At 34.6% G+C, this 21,698-nt stretch overlaps 2 protein-coding genes across 7 annotated transcripts in view; one reads left to right on the plus strand and one right to left on the minus strand.

The window, feature by feature from the left end:
* Uev1A (Ubiquitin-conjugating enzyme variant 1A) overlaps positions 1-5,730 on the minus strand; it is a 28,353-nt gene extending 22,623 nt beyond the window's left edge. Inside the window, exon 1 of the mRNA XM_069831768.1 lies at positions 5,460-5,730. Coding sequence (XP_069687869.1) covers positions 5,460-5,484 — 25 coding nt within the window. The 5' untranslated portion in view covers positions 5,485-5,730. The remainder of the gene's footprint in view (positions 1-5,459) is intronic.
* The window catches only part of LOC138703672 (protein arginine N-methyltransferase 7-like), a 49,020-nt gene continuing 32,574 nt past the window's right edge, over positions 5,253-21,698 (plus strand). The window contains exons 1-4 of one of the 6 annotated variants that reach the window (XM_069831759.1): positions 5,253-5,334; positions 6,063-6,255; positions 12,739-12,888; positions 18,127-18,348. In XM_069831759.1, the coding sequence (XP_069687860.1) occupies positions 5,276-5,334; positions 6,063-6,255; positions 12,739-12,888; positions 18,127-18,348 (624 nt within the window). In that variant the 5' untranslated portion in view covers positions 5,253-5,275. Of the gene's footprint in view, positions 5,335-5,685; positions 5,985-6,062; positions 6,256-12,738; positions 12,889-18,126; positions 18,349-21,698 lie in introns of those variants that run through there. The other 5 variants (XM_069831758.1, XM_069831764.1, XM_069831760.1 and 2 more) reach the window with 5 other exon arrangements.

The raw sequence follows: 21,698 nt of genomic DNA on the forward strand, positions 1-21,698 counted from the left end.
CTCCAAGCGGTTAGCAACTAGAAACAATAGACTGTCCACGATCGACTTTGGACTGTGTCGTATTTCCATCGAGTGCTAGCTCATTGCGTATTTCACATTGATGCTTGTGAAATGTTCGTTATTGGTTGCAATGAAAATGTTAATGGCTAAAATACAATAATTGGAATAATAATATTTTACTAGACACGTAGAAAAATTAAGTTTGTTTTAATGAAATTTATTGATCACGTTTTATTTTCAATTCTGGTGGGATTATTATTGCTTAGGCCTACTTTTTTTTTCAAAGGATATGTTTTTAATTATAGCTGTTAATTTTGTTGTTATTTTTATTTGTTACTTTACTAGAAACGTAAAAAAAGTCTGTTACAATAAAATTTATTGATCACGTTTTATTTCCAATTCTGGTGTGATTATTATTGCTTAACCTCATCCCACTTTGTTAACTACGTAAGCCTACACTACAAGTACCGGTACGCGTGAGTTACTCCATTAATTCATATTTCCATTATTATTGTTGTAAAGGGAAATGAAAATTAATATTTATTGGTTTCATAGTTAATTATCGCTATAATCTTGAATGAGTGAAGCTATTATAGTAAATTTCAGTTCGTTTTGCACAAACAAAAATAATATTAACCTATTTCTTGTAGGTATCTTCAAGTTTATGGTGGAATTTAATATACTTCATTAAAATAATAAATTAACTTTATGCATTTAATATTTCAATAATGGAAGGAAGATGTTAATTTTTCCAAAAGAACACAACGAAAGTGTAACATATTTTGTTGTCTACTAGGAGAGAGATCTGCGATGATGAGGCGATAGTAGCGATCCTAGTGGTGGGCAACTACCCATGTTTGCATTTTTAGTACATATTGAGCTTCGCGACTGTATATAATAGACTGTGGTTCTATCTAGTGTTTAGTAAATTTTACAGGAGAGCATTTTAAAAGTTTGGTTGTTAATAAAATCAATGCAGATAAGAATCTTTGAAACTAAATTTATCACGAACAATAATTGAGAAATCAACATATAATTTATATAGTAGATAGCTGTGAAGTAGCAGAATTCAATGCAACAAAAATCTAAATTTTGCTAAAAAATGTCAGATGGAACCTCGTCATTCTGAGCCCACGATGTCACCAAAGTTATGTTGGTACGACTGAGGAGCTCTACCTCTTGAAGATGTATAAGCTGAGTACGAAGAACTAACTCAGTGCTTTTCATTATCATGTTTGTTAAATTTATCTTTGCAAATGAGTACTATGCTGCTATTATTCTTAAGAGGAGCTCAGTTCGTTCTATGATCCTATTAATATCAGTAAAAAATTCAATACCTATCACATAATTCGCGTTAAAAATACGCCCATAGTTTACATTCTAATTTTTGGAATTGGCTAGTACAGCCATTTCACAGTCAATTGTTTAAATTTTTTTCCTTCATAATAATCTATTTCTAAGCTACCTTTTTACTCTCTGACAATTTTGATATCAAAAACAAAACAGCAATAATAACACACTACTGTAGAAATAAAAACAGTTATGAAATTACAGAATCAGACAGTATGCTCATACAGAGTGTTCCATCTCATGAAAAGTGGATAATGTTCGAAATAAGAGCACGACGCAATTTTAATCAAATCAAAACTAGCCTACAAATTGCAATAAACTTCAACTAATTATTCATGCAGGGATTTTTTACAATCTGCTAAAAATGTCGGAAAAACTATCATGCAAGATAAAATTGTGTCAAAATACATTTATTTTTAAACCTAATTGCCAAAGTGTAGAATAAGGTTGTTTTTAGTACTTCAGCCGAATAATTTGTCAATTTTCTGTTATTTTCTATATAAAAAAATTGCAAGCCTCGAATTACCAGTACTTTGTCATAAATAATATAATAGGCCTATATGATAAATGAATGCTGCCTCACGGTAATTATGTGAAAATATACTGTATCGGTTATTCCTGATTCAATAAAATTTTCTACTCATCTTCCACTTGAATCTCAATAATAACTTACCTTAACGCAAATGTCAAAACTACCTAAAAGCAATTACCGTTCAGATTTTAACACCAATTTGAATGTTTCAGATCATCATGGCAAGTTCTTCATTGCAATGACCCTAAATGGATATCAGCCAATCCGTGGAAAGTGGGAATTTGAAGAAAAAATTATAATTTGGAAAATACTTTTATCTGCAGTAGAACCTAAAACTCGTGTATTTTCTAATATCAACTTATTTTTTAAGCATTTACATTGTCATGTTATGATACAGTTAGCACTGCACCAAAAGTTGAGTAAAAATATACTGAAATTGGCTAACCTAAAATAATTTAATGGATCAGCGAATAGAATTCATTTATGGTGGAAAACAAAGAAGCATTGTTGTAGTTTTCAACCTAGCATTCAAAACATTCAAGGTAAGCACTATTTTTAATGTACACGAACTTGAATTATGTAAGTACATGTTGCAACATCCATTAAAAAAGAAGCTTATTATAGTTCTTCTGGAAGTGTAGTGTAGGCCTATAGTTTGGTTTATGCCAAAACTTCTGGAAGTACTGATGGGATCCCAACCAACTTATGCCCACATTTACTACCTTTATTTACATAATATTTGTCTTAAAAAGACGTAACAGATGTTACAATACACCTGTCTTGTCTAGAGTACACTTAACCTAACCTAATACGTGTACCGTAACAGTGAAAACCATATGAGTTTAATGTTTCTGCCACAGATTTAGAGATGGCTGAAAATACAAGAATTGGATGCCTAAATGTAGAGTAAAAAAGAAAGAAAATGAAAAGATATGGTACTTAAAAGTATTTGAAAAAGGATCGAGAAAGCAACAAGAATAATTATTAAAAGGAGAAGGTTAAGTGTGTAAGTGATGAAATACTCCTGCTGCAAAGAGAGAAAACTAGAAAAAGAGTACAAGAATGGAGAAGAAAGAAGGCAGCAGAAAAAGCAAAAAAGAACACAATACCTGAAAGCGCACTCAGAACCTATAAAGCTCAAGTACCTAGCCTACTTTAAGAAATTCGTTTGCAAAGTACAATCTGCCCTTCCACATAGTCCACACTAGAAAAAAGCTGTAGTTCGTAAGCTTGAAAGAAACCTTTCATAATGATCAACCTCATTACAAATGGTAAATAATGGGATTAAATGTTATGAAAGTGATGAGATTGGATGGCAGGTTCCTGGTAAACGTGACTTCAAATCAGTGAAAGATAATCAAACTGGCGAAAGAATGCACTTGCAGAAAAGTTACCTTGAAATGCAAATAGATTAAAACTCGTGCACTTTTTTTTTTTAAGTAAAGTTCAATATCTCTCTGTCAAGGTCCAAATTTTATGAACTCAGACCAAAACATGATAAAACACTTCACTGTGCTGTGAGTGAGTGAGTGAGAGAGAGAGAGAGAGAGAGAGTGTGTGTGTGTGTGTGTGTGTATGTGTGTGCATACAGCATCTGGACTTTTCATTTCTGGCAGAGGCTATCTCTGAATTCTCTAATACGGGGATTCTGTTAACTCTGAGACTGTTGTTACAAGCTCTATCTTGTAATCTTGATAGTGAATTCTGTATGACAAACTAATATGCTATATGTCACAGTGACATACAGCACCATTACTAAATTACTCGTAACATCCGTTACAAAACTGGTGTAACATCCATTAATTTATACTACGAAAAATTTTAATTTTTTCTGAAAGTTAGCTTTTCCAGCATACATATTGGTTCTTTATGAAACAGAAAAAACTCAACTCATTTTTTTTTGTAACATATATAACCAGAGTTCTGAATGGAAAGGTACAAACTTTAAACTTGTTCCCAAAAATTGTAGTACCAATACCTATTACAGTATTAAATATTCTAATTTCTTGAAGGGGGTTTGAAATTTTCACATGAAACTTTATAGTGCCACTGTTTATAGGCCTATGTATATTTATTGGCTTAACCATAGAATTAGGCTAGATAAAATAAGATTTCTTTGGTTAACATATCACATCAAAAGAGTAAAAATGTAACAACTGTTACATCCGGATTGGCTGATAACATTTCTAAAAGTTCCAATGTGTATGTCCTTTTTGTTTTCCACAAAATAATTTTGTACAATGATTCCATATACTTAAACGTAAAAAAAGTAAAGGTATCCCGTCACACTGCATGAAGGCACTTGGGGGCATGGAGGTAGAGCTCCATGCTTTCCATGATCTCGACACTAGAATAAGGTGGTGTGGTCGGCACCATGCTCTGACAGCCTTTTACCCCCGGGAAAGACCCGGTACTCAATTTTATAGGAGGCTGAGTAAACCTCAGGGTCATTCTGGAAGTTTGGCAACGAGAAAGGGATCGAACCCCGGACCTTCCAGTCCGTAGCCAGCTGCTCTACCAACTGAGCTACCCAGCCGCCCTATATATCGTTACTAAAATAGTAATTAGCATAATAGCCTAGTTGCAATAATAAAAAGTAAATTTAACGATTTTAATCCATATTCTTAAAGGTATAAAAATACGGTTATATCCTAATAACAACACTATGTCGAAATGAAACTAAGTTGTAAATTACCTGCTTGAGTAGTTTCGATTTTGTATCAACTATCTTCAGAACTAGATGGTTGATACGAAGTCCAAATTAGTCAAAACTAGTAATTTACAACTTAGTTTTCATTTTAACACATGACAGTTATTATAACCATGTTCCTTAAGTGATATATATGTTAAAAGTGTGTAATCAAGATGTATAAAAATATTATCGCTTATCCAAAACTGGGTTCTGTAATGTAGACCTACATTATGCTTTAAAACTGAACCACTAAATACACAAAATTTCACGTTTAATCGTATTATAAATGTTGTGATATAATAAAGGTGATGATTCATCCCAATAACATCTTAATATGATACACACCTTACTATGATAAACAGAGCAGCGCTGCAAATCCCAAAATAGGGTCATAAATGATCTCTGAGTAATGTAAAATTAAAGGGTACTGAAATGCGATATTTTCGTTACAACGAGTTGTAATACACTTATGCGGCTTGTACACACGCATGACTCAAAATAAGGTGGGTCCACGAGACGGACAGTTGCTCTTAACCTTACTATGTAGGCCTAGTATACACAATTCCCTTCAAGGTTATTCAGGAGATGGCACAATTGCTTATATAATTGTTACCTTACACCCAATATATTCAACAACCAAAAATTAATAGTGTTATAAATGCAATCCACATCGAAGTGAATGTCTCGACCTTTCCTTAGAAATGGCGGGTGCGGCGTACACCGGTACGTCCAAAAAATTGCTTAATGTTGACCTATTAAGGTAAATGATATACAGACACTACTATTTTAAAGATCTCACAACATAATTTAAATAATGAAGTTATTAATTACAGGTCTAAGATGGCGTTTCGTAAGCATTAAGTTGCAATTTTCTAAGTCACTTACCCACACCGCCTGTGGATGTCGCCATGATAGTACGTCGGTCTGAACGTCCAGAAAGCGAGGTTAATTTTGTAACACGTTTGTAAATAAATTCACAATACTAATTAAACTAACAAATACAAATTCATATAGCTATATAAATTACTTTAAACACTAAAACTAAAACATAAGTGATGACTTTTCCGAACCAATACACCACTTCGATTTTGCGTATGAGAAACCCTGCGGTACAGGATGTCCAACGTGACGTGACCTGTCGTACCGCTGTGTCCGATTTAATCACAGCTGCATTGGGGAATTTTGTGAAATGTCGAAAATCAGTGTGGCCAACATATATTAAGATTTAAATAAGCCAATATGTCTTTTTCATGTGAGTGATGAATGGCAGTAAATTAGATGTGAATTTACTACGGTATAATAAAAGTGTCTTGATTCTACGTTTATTTAATCATTGTTTCAAGGGAGCTTAAAATTTACGCTTTATGCAGGAATTTGATCCATTTTTAACTTGAGTGATCTCGAAGTTCTGTAAGCTAATGGTCTCAAAATTTATGTTAATTATAATAAGGATTTATTGAAGTTAAGCTATGTGCAATTTAATTTCAGCGTAGTATACAGGCGGTTGATACACAAATATATTCACCGTCATTGTTCTACCTCCAGAAGAATGAGTGTATTCACTATAAAAGTAAATCCTGTGACAGGAAAATCGGAATGGGAGCTTCAAAATGAAGATTATGATTACCATCAAGAGATAGCACGTTCAGCATTTGCAGATATGTTACATGATACTGAAAGGGTAAGAGTATATCAATTGAATTTGTTGACACTTTGTCATTACATATAATGGAATTGTTATTTAGCTTCAATCTCTGTCAACAAAGAAGCTTCTGGATACTGGTAAGCGCTGTCTTGTAAAATTGAGGTCTCAATTTGCTGCCAAGGTATAGGCCTACTTGCAAGGGGTGGCGTTTGCATGGAGGCCATGATAAGCACAGAAACGCCATTTCGGATAGCCTAGAAAATGAAAGGGAATAGCACCAATGAGCCATAGTAATGTGTACTTAAACCGTTTTACTACAAATTAGTCTATGTAAAATACTTACCTTTGCTCAATTTGTATATTTTTGGTACAGGGAAAATACTCCTTCACGAAAACACTCGTCTTTTTTTTTTACGAATGTTAATTCTGACAAGACGAGTATTTTCCCTGGACCAAAAGTACAATATAAGCTAGATGGAGTAAAAACTAATATTTTACCACGAAGTCAGCTAGAGCTTTTTCCTTTCATTTTGTGAGTTATCCGAATGAATTTACAAAGCGGTACGAAATGGCGTTCCTGTGCTTATGATTTTTAAATTATTCCCAGATCCCTGGTCAGTAACAGTCTTTATAACTTTTTTCTCTGCAGTAACTGATTCTGAAGTGGTGCAGCTTCTGTGTTTACTTTGCCCATTGGTAATGAAATGGATGTTAGCAGGAATTGCATATCTTCAACATTTATTTTCAAGCTGCATTGGAGACTCTTAGACCTAGAGCTGAATGAAAGGTGGGGGGGGAGGGAGAGCAACGGTGAATGGTTCAAAGGTTGTGTTGTTTGGACTTTTTCCATTGCTAATTTTAAAAAATTGTAGCACAACGTTTCGAAGAGAGATCACTCAATAAAAGAATTGTATTCCAGTGGATACCATCCCATTGTGGAATCCTGGGAAACGAGAATGCGGATGCTTTAGCAAAGAAGGGCAGCACTGCTACTTACAGACCTGTTACTAAATCTACGTATTACTCTGTGAAGAGATTTATTAAATCTACATACTTAGACTTCAACAAACAAAATTTGATAACACAATGTCAAGGGAAAAAATGGAACTTTCTGTATCATAATCCACAGTTAATTCCCGATTTACCACGGAAATCGTCTGTAAGCTTAGCTGCATTTAGATTGGCAACAGGCCATGATTGTTTTGCCAAACACCTGCATAGAATTGTAATATATCAGTCCCCTAACTGCCCATTGTGCAACTCAAACCAAGAAATGGATTCGGAACACCTCAAAATCTGTGCTTCAGTGGCTGGTCATGATAATATCTTTGAAAAATATTGGAGTGCAAGAGGTCAAATGACTTTATTGTCAAACGCCTGGCATTAGAAAACAACAACAATTTTTTTAAATTACCAATGGAAAAAGTCCAAACAACTCGACCATTGAACTCTTAGACCTTATCTATCAATCACTTTACATTTTTTTCACATATTTTCAGACATATGAGCAGAGGTGGTTCTGGTCCGGGGCCCGAGAAGGGAGGGCAGTTTTAATGAAATATAAGTTATATTTTTTTAATTCCTTAATTATTGCTGAATAAATTGCTCATTTACTTGGTATAAAGCAAACTAATGGATTTAAATGAACTTAATTTCACATTCATTTTTGTTAAAGTTTTATTTATTCTGTATTTAAAGTGTGTTCCCAGAGGAAGAAATTAAGTGGTTTTGTAGTAGCCAAATATTAGTACTAGTATTTTAAATGAAGCTTCACTGCTATGTCAATGGGTGTGTGTGGATGTGTGTGCGTGCATGCGCCAATTTTCTTTTCTTCAAATCTTTTCCTATAAAATTCTTAGGTTTTCAAATCCATTTCCACAAAAAAATCCCTTACAAATTCAACCATTTTCACTTCCAAAAGTCCACACCTTTGGAGTAACGGTCGGCGCATCTGGCCGCGAAACCAGGTGGCCCGGGTTCGAATCCCGGTCGGGGAAAGTTACCTGGTTGAGGTTTTTTCCAGGGTTTTCCCTCAACTTAATACGAGCAAATGCTGGGTAACTTTCAGTGCTGGACTCCTGACTCATTTCACTGGCATTATCACCTTCATATCATTCAAACGCTAAATAACCTAGATGTTGATACAGCGTCGTAAAATAACCCAATAAAATAAAAAAAACTTCCAAAATCACCGGAACTACCTCACCACTAGTTTCTTAAAACTCAGATTTGGTATTGACAAAGCTTGTTTTTGTATAAACACTTAAGCCTGGTTCCTACAGTGCTTATTTCTATGATGGATTCTAAGCTGGGAGTGCTGATAGCTACCCTGCTTGCTCGTTTGCTGGAAATAATGCACTCTGGTGGCTGCTTTGATGGCTATCTTGCTGGATTTCGAGATTAGGTCGCTTGCTATTTTTCGTGTTGGCTTGCAGGATAAATCGCAATATAGCGAACGCCAGTAGGGGAAGTTATCCCCACCCACATGAAATCTGCATTCGACACAACATTCGCCTATCATGTAGAGTGTCTGTTGAGCTAGTAGGGGAAAAGTGGAAGGGGTCGTGGGTGGAGCTTCTGCGTTCGCTCTATTGCGATTTACCCGGCTTGCAGGCTGAAACCAAAGATGATGATGTAGTATCACCGTTGAAACCATGTCGCCATGTTTGTTGTTTTCCTACTATACTTGTTTTTTTGAAAGATGAGACATGACAGGAGCGTTGCGATCACAAAAACAACTGAATGTCACATAGCGTGGTAGACCTGTTGCTATGGTAACAACGGTTGAGTTGCCAAACTTACCTTTCCCACGTGGCGAGTGCTTAATAGCTCTCTTGGTGACATTTATTGTGCACACAATGTTAGCATTGGTACGTTTCGTGTTTGATTCTCTGTCGATTTTTGTATTGTTTTACCTTCGCGTCAATTGTCAATGAATGTTTTAACGTCAGCCATCTTAACGTCAATTGCTAACTTCCATCAGCTGGCAGCATAGTAGTCCATATTGGCAACATAGCACTGTAGTTCCAAGCTTTCCCGCTTAACTGTCATGTTCCATCTTTCAAAAAAACAAGTGGAAATATTTTTTTTGTCTGTATTCCTTGGTTTCTAAGAAACAACAATTAAATATCTATTGATTATAGTTCATGTTAACACTTTGTTTGTTAAAAACATAAAATTGTTTAGTCACACGTAAAAAGTATTAAAATTTTTAAAAAAGGTATATACCTTGGACAGACGGCCCGTTTCGACGTGATGTTACATCTTCATCAGTTGCTCCTGAAGTACTGGTGATCTTGAATTCTGCAATGTGCATTTGTCGATAGTAGGGGTGGGGGTGTGTTGCTCTTATGGTGGGGGCTGGTTGTTTGTGTGCTATGACATATCATGACGTCGAATAATGTATGGGTATTGAACTGTAATTGTGTATTAAGTATATGTTGTGGGTATGTTATTGTATGTTTATATATTTCGTATTGTTCTAAGATATTTAACTGTGAACTTTTTGGTGTGATGTGTAAAATTTCCATATCTGTTTCTATATTATTGTAGTCATGATTATTGTTGATAATGTGTTCTGCGTAATTTGATGTGATGTAGGGTTTGGTTATAGCTTTAATATGTTCATTATATCTTGTATGAAAGGATCTTCCTGTCTGTCCTATGTAAAAATGTGGAGAACTATTGCATTTTAGTTTGTAACACAACACAGAAATATCTAAATAATCACATTAAACATTCAAATAAATATAATTCAACTGGAGTTTACAAACTAAAATGCAATAGTTGCCCACATTTTTACATAGGACAGACAGGAAGATCCTTTCAAACAAGATATAATGTACATATTAAAGCTATAACCAAACCCTACATCACATCAAATTACGCAGAACACATTATCAACAATAATCATGACTACAATAATATAGAAACAGATATGGAAATTTTACACATCACACCAAAAATTTCACAGTTAAACATCGTTTTTTTTTTTTTTTTAGTAGGTTATTTTACGACACTTTATCAACAGCTTAGGTTATTTAGCGTCTGAATGAGATGAAGGTGATAATGCCGGTGAAATGAGCCCGGGGTCCAGCACCGAAAGTTACCCAGCATTTGCTCATATTGGGTTGAGGGAAAACCCCGGAAAAAACCTCAACCAGGTAACTTGCCCCGACCGGGAATCGAACCCGGGCCACCTGGTTTCGCGGCCAGACGTGCTAACCGTTACTCCACAGGTGTGGACGTTAAACATCGTAGAACAATACGAAATATATAAACATACAATAACATACCCACAACATATACTTAATACACATTTACAGTTCAGTACCCACACATTATTCGATGTCATGATACTTCATAACACACAAACAACCAGCCCCCACCATAAGAGTAACACACCCCCACCCCTACAAACGACAAATGCACATCGCAGAATTCAAGATCACCAGTAGTTCAGGAGACACTGATGAAGATGTAACATCTCGTCTGAGCAATATTGACATCTTTCAGGATAGAACCACACTCTTGAGAGAAATAAATACCGGTAGCATTCAAAACACTCCATAAGTATTTTGCTAATAAATAGGTCTTAACTGGTTTGCATATTGTATTTTTGGTCTTCTTTCTTAAATTATTTCATATCAATTATCATTATGAACTCACTCCTAATTCTGACAACGTAGGTCTAGTTCCTCAGCAGTTATTGTATTATTGTTGCTAATCTGTGACTAGTTATTTGCATTTCATGTTTTCTTTATACTGTAAATACTTTTGTTTTTGTTTACCGAGATTTACATGTAATATTTGCTTAATATCTTTGTTGAGTAGTATTGGATTGTAACTGTTTAAGTTTAAATACCATTATTATATGCATTACTACTGTTATTTTCATTTTATCTACTCTGTAATTACATTGTTGAGTGGATTAAATAAATAAATAAATATAAATAAATAAATAAATATGAAATGGGCCGTCTGTCCAAGGTATATACCTTTTTTAAAAATTTTAACACTTTTTAACGTGTGACTAAACAATTTTATGTTTTTAATTAAATATCGGACTTAAGCCGTTTTACATTTCTGGTTTAATTACCTTATTGTATGTATTTATTTACACTGTAAGTGGGCAAGCACCTGGTGGCAGTGGTATATACAATATTAACAATACACAGTTAAAATGATAAGCAATACACAATAAAATTTACAATACATAATACAATTTACAACACATATACAATTTTATACACAATACAATTTAACACAATAATAATAAAACATAAAATAAAACACCTAATTTTACAACACAACCTACATAATTATGTATAGGTCCTACATAAGTTTCAATAGTCTTTCACTTTACTCTCATCTCATTCCCTGTAGTGGCACTATGACGCATTTCACTGACACTTTAGCACACATTTCACTGACACTCTGTAACACATTTCACTGACACTATAGAACACATTTCATTGACGCTATAAATTATCACTGATCGGAACTGTTCACTGCACTGTAAAACCATAACTTCACTGACTCACCTCGCTTCACTGATACAACAGTTCAAATAAGTCAAATAATTGCATTCTTATGCATACTTATAAACAGAACTACATTTAAACTAAACATTTCTAGTCTAAGGCCCTCTTACACGCTATTTTTAAATAATTTACAATTCAAACCAAGGAAGTAAACTCGTCAGGCTAGATAAATACATGTCACCTTAAAAAATTAAATGTTGAATGTCACCTTAATTTTAATTTTCACTTTATACACAACTTTTTAAATTATTCTTGAATCTCCTCAAGGAAGGACAGCCCTCAAAGACCGCTGCAGGTAGGTCATTCCAATCATTTATAGTTCTATTTAAAAATGAGAATTTACCTACATCCGTTTTCTGTTTCCTACATTTGATTTTAAAATCATGATCGTTCCTACCATAGCACGACAGTTAGTATTGTTAATGTACGACTTTAGTTGTTTTTCACTCATGGTTTAGTTTCTTTTTGATTACGAGTGTTGGCAACAATGAAACAGCAGATGTTTTTCCAATTTGAACTATGAAAAGAGCCAGCTGCGTGTGAACAGCAACCAGCATAGTAGTAAACACGGGAGCCATCGGCGTACCCATCAGAGAACCAAGCTTGCTGGCCAGCAAGGAAATAAGCACCATGGGAATGGACTTTAAATAAGGACTCTTCAATTGTTGTTTTAAAATACAGTGTAATGTGCTGTACTAATAACTCAAAATATCATTAGACTACAGTTTACAAATATAACATTGATTTCTCATTAGTTCTCTTAGATAGGATGTAAATAGTGAAGTGTAAAGATAAATATTGAAATCTTTTCAAGTTTCTTTTGCAAAAAAACATATTGTATATAAATGGTTTTAATTTTTTAACCTTTGGTTTGTGGGAAGTTTAGTAAACACCAGAGTTATTCTAGCAAAGAGAAGAATCCTTTGCCTTCGCTGTTAGTTGAGATTCTTTCTTATATATCTTTATTATGTTGCAGAATCAAAAATACTATATTGGGGTGAAGCGAGCTATAGAAAAAATGCACAGCATGGGAAAGAAGGCTCATGTCTTGGATATTGGAACTGGCACTGGGCTTCTGTCAATGATGGCTGCAAAAAGTGGAGCTGACACAATAGTTGCATGTGAAGTGAGTTTTTTTGTTTTGTTTTTTTTTTTTAATTCTCTCTGTATGTTATATACATTTTAATGCAATAAAATGTAAGTAATTGATTAACTAGTGGACTTACTCGTGTTAATTATGTAAGTCTGTGCGGCTTACAGCTGTTTCGGTGCTTCATCACACCATCCTCAGAGCCTACTAGATCTCGGGGTCATCTCGAAGTTCTCTGCATGTTGTGTGGGTGCGTTTGATTGTTGAAAAGTGGAGTCAAATAGTGTGTGTATACTGAAATTGATCTGTGTGTTGAGAATTTGATCGGGGTGTGTTTTAGTGTGTTTGTATGTTTCGTATTGTTCTAGTGTGTTGAGTTTTTGGTTCTTGGGTTGTATGTGTAGGTTATTTATTTGTTTGTGTTTTTTGTGTGTTGAGATGTCTTTATAGTGTGTTTTCTGTTCTGTATGCTATGTTGTATTTCTGTTTTCTGTTCTGTATGCTATGTTGTATTTCTGAAAATACGACCACACAGGTGTATACAAACTCACATGTAATAGTTGCGACAAGTTCTACATTGGACAGACAGGCAGATCATTCCAAACATGCTACAAAGAACACATTAAAGCAATAACCAGAGGACACAATAATCTACATACGCCCATCACATAACCAATGCTAACCATACATACAATAACATAAATGCGGACATGGAAATCCTACACATACAACCCAAGAACCAAAACCTCAACACACTAGAACAATACGAAATATACAAACACACTAAAACATACCCCGATCAAATTCTCAACACACAGATAAATTTCAGTACACACACACACTATTTGACTCCACTTTTCAACACTTTTCAACAATCAAACGCACCCACACAACAGGCAGAGAAGTTCGAGATGATGCCGCGATCTAGTAGGCTCTGAGGATGGTGTGATGAAACACCGAAACAGCTGTAAGCCGCACAGACTTACATAATTAACACGAGTAAGTCCACTAGTTAATTACTTATATTCAAGTGTTAAAAGGAGTGTACGCAAGATTAAAAATGGACAGTAAAATGTATTGCAATTGTATACTAATTTGCAGATTGTTAAATATTCTTGAAATGTCAATCCTATTATTTATTTATTTATTTATTTACTCACTCTGGTGGAGTTAATGCGATCAGAAAGTCAATATTCAGTGTGTCTCTGTTGTAATGTACAATATAGAACAACGCATTTTTATATTATGCAAGACTTTCGTGAAATTTACATGGAGAACGTGTTACCATAAATTCAGATGTTTCCCCGATTGTTCTTTGCCGAATAAGAAAAAAAATACAGACACAAAAAGAAATTAGTCAGACTTGGTTCAAAATAAGAAGCGTCGAGTGAATAAACCGGTCTTACCTGAGGAAATAGGTTTTCAATTAGAACGAAGCCCTCAGAAATCTTTGCGCAGATTAGCCCAGGAAGTAGGGGTGTCAAAAACCTCAGTTCGATACGTCACTGAGTTGTTGAAGTTAAAACCGTACAAAATCCGTGTAGTGCATCACATAAGTGAAAATGAACTAGAAAGAGTCTGGGAATGTGCTGAAGCGATGTCAAGCTCATTCTGTCAGATCCCGGCCATTTAGTCACTTGTAATGAGTGCAACTCTGCACATAGTGTGTTGAACATTTGCCACTGTCACACATCTTTGACACAGTGCATGAGGGTTGGCCACTAAAGGGTAACTAAGAGGTGGACCTTAAACTGAGAGGATTCAGTCTGGCGTCAGAGCTGGAATCCGGTGTGGCTTAGTGGATAAAGTGTCAGCACGTAGAGCTGAAAACCCGGGTTCGAGTCCTGGTGCTGGAGGGAATTTTTCTGCGCTCCACCCATCCTTCATCAGATGTCAAGCATGCTTGAATGCCGAAGGTAATCATTTTCAGCAATTACTGCAGTAAGATAAGCCTCATATTTCAGTATTATGAGATTATCAAGTGGCAGAAAGTTTCAATATGGAAATTTCAACTGACAAATCTAAAGTGATGGCTTTTTTTAGGAAAGGAACCAGTCCGTAGCAAAATATGCATCAATAATAAGATCATCGAACAAGTAAAAAATTTTAGTTATCACGGTTACCAAATTTCATATGAAAAAGAAAAGGATTTGAATGAGAAAATTATTAAATTCAACAGAGCAATGGGGATAATTAATCAGATATTCAAACCAACCTTAGTACAAAAACACGCACACCAGAATTTATAAAACATTGGCCAGACTTATACTCTGTTTTGGTAGTGAAGCTTGGACGATTCGTAATATTGATTCACAAAAATTAACGGCGGCAGAAATGAGATTTATACATTGTACAGCGGGATACACGAGAATGGATCACATTAAAAATGTTGAAATTATGAAAGAACTGCAGATTGAACCAATTACGGAATACCTGCAGAAATACAGACAAAACTGGAGATCACATGTCATCAGAATGCCTCGTTCTAGAATTCCACGCCAAATTTTAAATTACCATCCTGTGGGCAAGAGATCCTTGGGCAGACCTTTCAAGCATTGGCAAGAGACTGTGACGGGCCACTAGGTCCAATATATGCAAGGATGATGATGAGTTTATTTTGCCACAAATCACAGTCACCGTTTGGCTGGAGATGGGCGACTCATGTAGCATGTGAAGGCCGCACGGTCATAGATAGTGAGTGGACATCTTGGCTCAAATGCTCAGTATGTTTCAATATCTGAGCTGCCGTTATTTTAATTTATTTCGAACTGAATTGGAGAACCACAGTATTTTACCCCCATATATAGACTTCATCACCTATCACCTTTACTTTTTAACTTCGCTCTAGAATATGCCATTAGGAAAGTTCAGGATAACTGGCAGGGTTTGGAATTGAACGGGTTACATCAGCTTCTTGTCTATGCGGATGACGTGAATATGTTACGAGAAAATCCACAAACAATTAGGAAAAACGCGGAAATTCTTGTTGAAGCAAGTAGAGCGATAGGGTTGGAAGTAAATCCCGAAAAGACTAAGTATATGATTATGTCTCGTGACCAGAATATTGTACGAAATGGAACTATAAAAATTGGAGATTTATCCTTCGAAGAGGTGGAAAAATTCAAATATCTTGGAGCAACAGTAATAAATATAAATGACACTCGGGAGGAAATTAAACGCAGAATAAATATGGGAAATGCCTGTTATTATTCGGTTGAGAAGTTTTTGTCATCTAGTCTTCTGTCAAAAAGTCTGAAAGTTAGAATTTATAAAACAGTTATATTACCGGTTGTTCTGTATGGTTGTGAAACTTGGACTCTCACTTTGAGAGTGGAACAAAGATTAAGGGTGTTTGAGAATAAGGTTCTTAGGAAAATATTTGGGGCTAAGAGGGATGAAGTTACAGGAGAATGGAGAAAGTTACACAACGCAGAGCTGCACGCATTGTATACTTCACCTGACATAATTAGGAACATAAAATCCAGATGTTTGAGATGGGCAGGGCATGTAGCACGTATGGGCGAATCCAGAAATGCATATAGAGTGTTAGTTGGGAGGCCGGAGGGAAAAAGACCTTTGGGGAGGCCGAGACGTAGATGGGAAGAAAATATTAAAATGGATTTGAGGGAGGTAGGATATGATGGTAGAGACTGGATTAATCTTGCACAGGATAGGGACCAATGGCGGGCTTATGTGAGGGCGGCAATGAACCTACAGGTTCCTTAAAAGCCAGTAAGTAAGTATATAGGCTTCATAATTTAGCTACCCATAAGTTGGAATGAAGTTGCCTAATTCGAAGTACTGTCCATCTGAGTGGGTATGGCAGGGTCATCGAAACAGGGGAAATCACGTGACAGTTACTTACTTAACAAGGTTCTTTTCTTTGAATTATTTTAAACAGTTGTGTAATATTATGTAGAAGTTCAATTCCGAATAGCAAGTGTTCTCAGGAAATAGCTAAGACAGTCTAGCCACAAGCCTTTACAGAGAGGCCAGCAGAAATAGGTGGGGGAAAGCGGGAGGCAGCATAACCACTTGGATGGACAGTATATGTGACATCATAGTGCAGGTGTAGGTATGCTCATATATGTATCCTGTACTCTCTCACTCCAGTAATTTGCAGTGGCGTAGCGTCAATGTAAGCTAAAAAGCTTAGCTTCCCCAGTTAATAATAATTTCATAATAAACCTGCAGTTTATGGATGAAATTATTTATTAATTTTAATAGAATTTATATTTACGCGTTAAATATTGTGATGCAGCAGCTCAGGATGATTTGTGATGCAACAGTAAACAAGAAGCCTGCGCACCCTAGCTTCCAAGCAGACCAGTTTCTTCTGTGTAATCCACCCCGCAGATTTTCCATCCCTTTCTAACTAAACTATCCTAGTTGCAAGGCTCGCAAGAAGCTAGCTCTAACATTTAAAATAAGTAGTTTCCGAGTTATCCCTTTTCGTCAGTTGTGTTCAGTTGAAGTGTTAGTGTGCATTGTGGCTGATATAATAAATAGTGAGCGAAATAACAGTTCCCGACACTAATTTACTTGACTTTTTTTAGGTCAATTGTATTATCAAGACTGACTTACGAACAAAAGTGTGATTTAAAAAACAAATGACTGACTCCCTTGCTGTCAATGAAGGACACAACCAAAAGACAGACGCATACTTACGTAATGATACTAATATTGAATCGCTCCATGCAGAAAGGGCTTCAGTCACAAATTTTGAAAAAACGAGATATCGATGGAAATCATATCTTTATGGATGGTTCCATCAGCCTGTGCAGAAAGGAATTCAGTCCAATGCTTGGAAAGACAGAAACTGAAGCGTTGGGCTCAGAGTTATATGCAGAAAGGAATACAAAGTACTACTGTTTTCCTTAGTTTTCTCAAAACCAGGTCTAATGGACTGAAGCCCTTTCTGCATGGGGCGATTCTATTTTGATTTCTCTAAGTATGACAGGGAGTGAGCTAATGTTATACGTATACGTGCCTATTTGTTAAGAGATATGTATAAACCGTGAAATCATATTTTACTACGTATCATTTGAGGTCATGCCTTATCGGTGTTACTTACGATGTTCCAACCAATCTTCGACTGCTGACTTGAAATTGACTACTATTTATTTTAAGACTGTATTTTTGTAATACGTTTTCTCATATTGCATGAAAGAGAACTTGAGTTAGCTTCCCCTGCTCAAAATTTCATGCTACGCCACTGGTAATTTGAAACCGGGATTGAGTCATAGTGAGTACATATAAGTGTTTTTTTTTCAGGCATTTCATCCAATGGCAGAATGTGCAAAGAAAGTAATTAACGAAAATGGTTTGGAAGATAAAATAGTCATTATACCGAAAAGGTCAACTGATATGACTGTAGGTGTTGGTCAAGATATGGAGCATCGTGCAAACATTCTAGTAACCGAAGTCTTTGACACTGAGCTGATTGGTGAAGGCGCTATTTCAACTTTCATACATGCACATGAAGAACTTTTGGAGGTAATACATTTTTAGACAAATTTAATTATGACACAAGACGAAATATTAATTCAACATTAGTAGAACCTAAATGTCTCACATCTGCTGGCCTAAAGCATAGCATTAATTTTGGCCCTCGGTTGTACAATGCTTTAGCTAAATTACACCCAGAACTTCTAACATGTAACCCACTAACATATAACAAGAAATTAGAAACGTGTTAATATCTTCAATTTGATTAAATAAATTTATAGCCTATGTGTATGAATTAGTCAACCTATATTATATTTGTATTCTATAATTTTGAAATATATATATATATATATATATATATATAAATTGTCCTACTTTTCACGTGCGATATTATTCTTCTCTAGTGTTAATATTACATTATATAATTCCATTGCCTCTGAAATTTAAATTTTAGTTCCTATTTAATTTTATTTATTTATTTATTTTTTTCTATATTTCTCTTATATTAATATTGTATTATATAATTTCTGTAACTGTAATTTTAATTTTATGTCCTATTTTATTTTATTCTATATTCTCTTGTAGGCCTATTAATATTATATCTGAACTGCGGCCGAACACGAGCACTGCTCATTCGGTCTCAAATTTTGTTAATATTACTGTATCTCCTTTTTTATATTGATTGTATTATTTTATTCCTATTTCTCTTGTTTGTAATTATATTCTTTATTCTGTATATTTAAATTTAAATAAATAAATTTAGTAGTTTGCTAGAAAAGAGACATTATTATTATATAGTGACTTATAAAATAATATCTTAATATTTATACTCCCATATTGGATACTTTTCTTTCATATTTAATCCCTACTGAATAGATAATTCCTTCCAGTCATGAAATTTCGCCATTGGTAAATATGATTTTTGTCAAAAATGGACATGACCAGGTGTGTATTTCAAGCCTAGTAGGTCCTGGCAGCTTCAGGGCACTATTTTTCGAGGCCAGGCAGATATTTATTATTAACATTATTGGGTATTACAGGACCATCTTATCTTTAAATTATACCGACAAACTTTGAGGATTGATCGGTCACAAAAAGAGGATAATTTTCTGTTCAGGAACACATGCTCGATGACATAATCTTAGGCTGCTATTACACTATCGAAGATCTTTTATAAAATATATATTATAAAATAGATGGCAGTGTAATGGGTTTTCTTTTATAAAAGTTTCTTTGATAAAAGATCTTTTATAAAATGTAAGTGCCTCTTGTTATCTTTGATAAAAGATTTCTATATCTTTGAAACAAATATGGCGGAACGCAAATATAACTGGACTGTTACAACCAATACCAAAAAAATTCTGATATTGGTGTGTGAAAGAAATTAATGTTGTAAATAAATAATTTGTATAATATAATAATAATATTAATTAATACTCTGACACTAAAGCAGCATTATACACAATAAATTCATATAAAATGATGTCAATCCAAAATAAAGAATGTCACAATATGGTTCAACAACTTCAAAAACTACAGAAAAGAATTCAATTGCAATGGATACCTGCACATTGCGGAATTGCTGGAAATGAAATTGCTGATTTTCTTGCCAAAAAAGGCTCCAATTTAATTCAGAATACAAATAAAAGCCTACCTTTTACATCCATGAAAAGACTAATTAAAAAATATATATAAAACCAAGCACTATGTAACAAAGCCGAAGATAAAAAATGGAACATTTTAATAAAAAAAAAACAAATTATTCCAGAAACCCCTCATAAAACTGCAGTAGCAAAATTCAGACTGCTTACGGAACATGATTATTTGGCCAAACACTTGCATAAAATAGGAATTTACACGAATCCTAATTGTCCTCTATGCCACAAAGAAGAAGAAATGACTGGAGAACATCTACAAATCTGTGAAGTTCTACCTGTTGGATCCACCACAGAGAAATATTGGAGAGCAAGAGCTCTAATGGCTTCGTTGCCAAAGCCCAGCATTGGATAACTATAACATATTATATAATAATAATATTTTATAATAATTTGTATAACTTTTCAAGTCCTCGTATTGTAGCTCTTTCAATAAGTTCTGATGGATACCTCTCTTATCATGTTTACGGTTTAACCCATAAGCATTTCTTTTTCTGTTTCTTTTTCAGTAAAATGCTTATGTAATAATTGAACTAATTGTAGATAACAAGCATAATACTGTTATTCATTCATGGTGTTATAAACTTAACTTGTAAATATTAGTATCAACAAATCATAAACTTAACGCGTAAATATTAGTTTTAACAAATAATAAACTTAACAGGTAAATATCAGTATAACAAATCCTGGGAACACGTGTTAACTATTGTGGAACAAGTGTTAGGTGAGCTTTTGTTCCTAATTTTAGGTTATCTTTGATAAAATATTTTATACAAATTTTATGTAGTGTAATATACCCTGTAAATATTAGTATCAACAAATCATAGTCCACACCTGTGGAGTGACGGTCAGCGCGTCTAGCCGTGAAATCAGATGGCCCAGGTTCGAATCCCGGTCGGGGCAAGATACCTGGTTGAGGTTTTCTCTGGGGTTTTCCCTCAACCCAATACGAGCAAATGTTGGGTAACTTTCGGTGCTGGACCCTGGATTCATTTCACCAGCATTATCACCTTCATTCCATTCAGACGCTAAATAACCTAGATGTTGATACAGCGTCGTAAAATAACCCAATAAAATAAAATAAAAAAAAAACAAATCATAAACTTAACGCGTAAATATTAGTTTTAACAAATCATAAACTTAAAAGGTAAATATCAGTATAACAAATCCTCAGAACACGTGTTAACTATTGTGGAACAAGTGTTGGGTGAGCTTTTGTTCCTAATTATAGGTTATCTGTGATAAAATATTTTATAAAAATTTTATGTAGTGTAATATACCCCAAATTCTATCTTTTATCAAAGATCTTTGGTAAAATATTTTATCATATTCTTTGTCAAAGAACTTTTATAGTGTATTAGCAGTCTTAAGGTGTTATGCACCTGAAAAATCAGATCTTAATGGTACTTTTTTTTCGCAGATTTTCTATACAGATTTTAACAATTTACAATTAGCTGTTTAAAATTCGTTCCCTGTACTTCATTAAAATTTTTGGCACCTTCACAGCATTGATTGTTCAAACTCTCTCAAGCGTAGCAGGGTTGTGTTGGATCTGCTGGATGATAAGGTGCACTACACAGAAAACAGGATGTTAAGATGGTTTGGAAGTACACCAGTGTAACTCAGACAATAAGGGCTTAAGGCACACACTTATACAACATATGCGATGAGAAATGTGCTTCCAAAAAGGACACATAACTTATGAAGGACTTGTCATCGAACATACAAGTATATTCTTTAACA

Source organism: Periplaneta americana, chromosome 7, assembly GCF_040183065.1.
Source record: "Periplaneta americana isolate PAMFEO1 chromosome 7, P.americana_PAMFEO1_priV1, whole genome shotgun sequence".
In the NCBI taxonomy this organism is placed as follows: Eukaryota; Metazoa; Arthropoda; class Insecta; order Blattodea; family Blattidae; genus Periplaneta; species Periplaneta americana.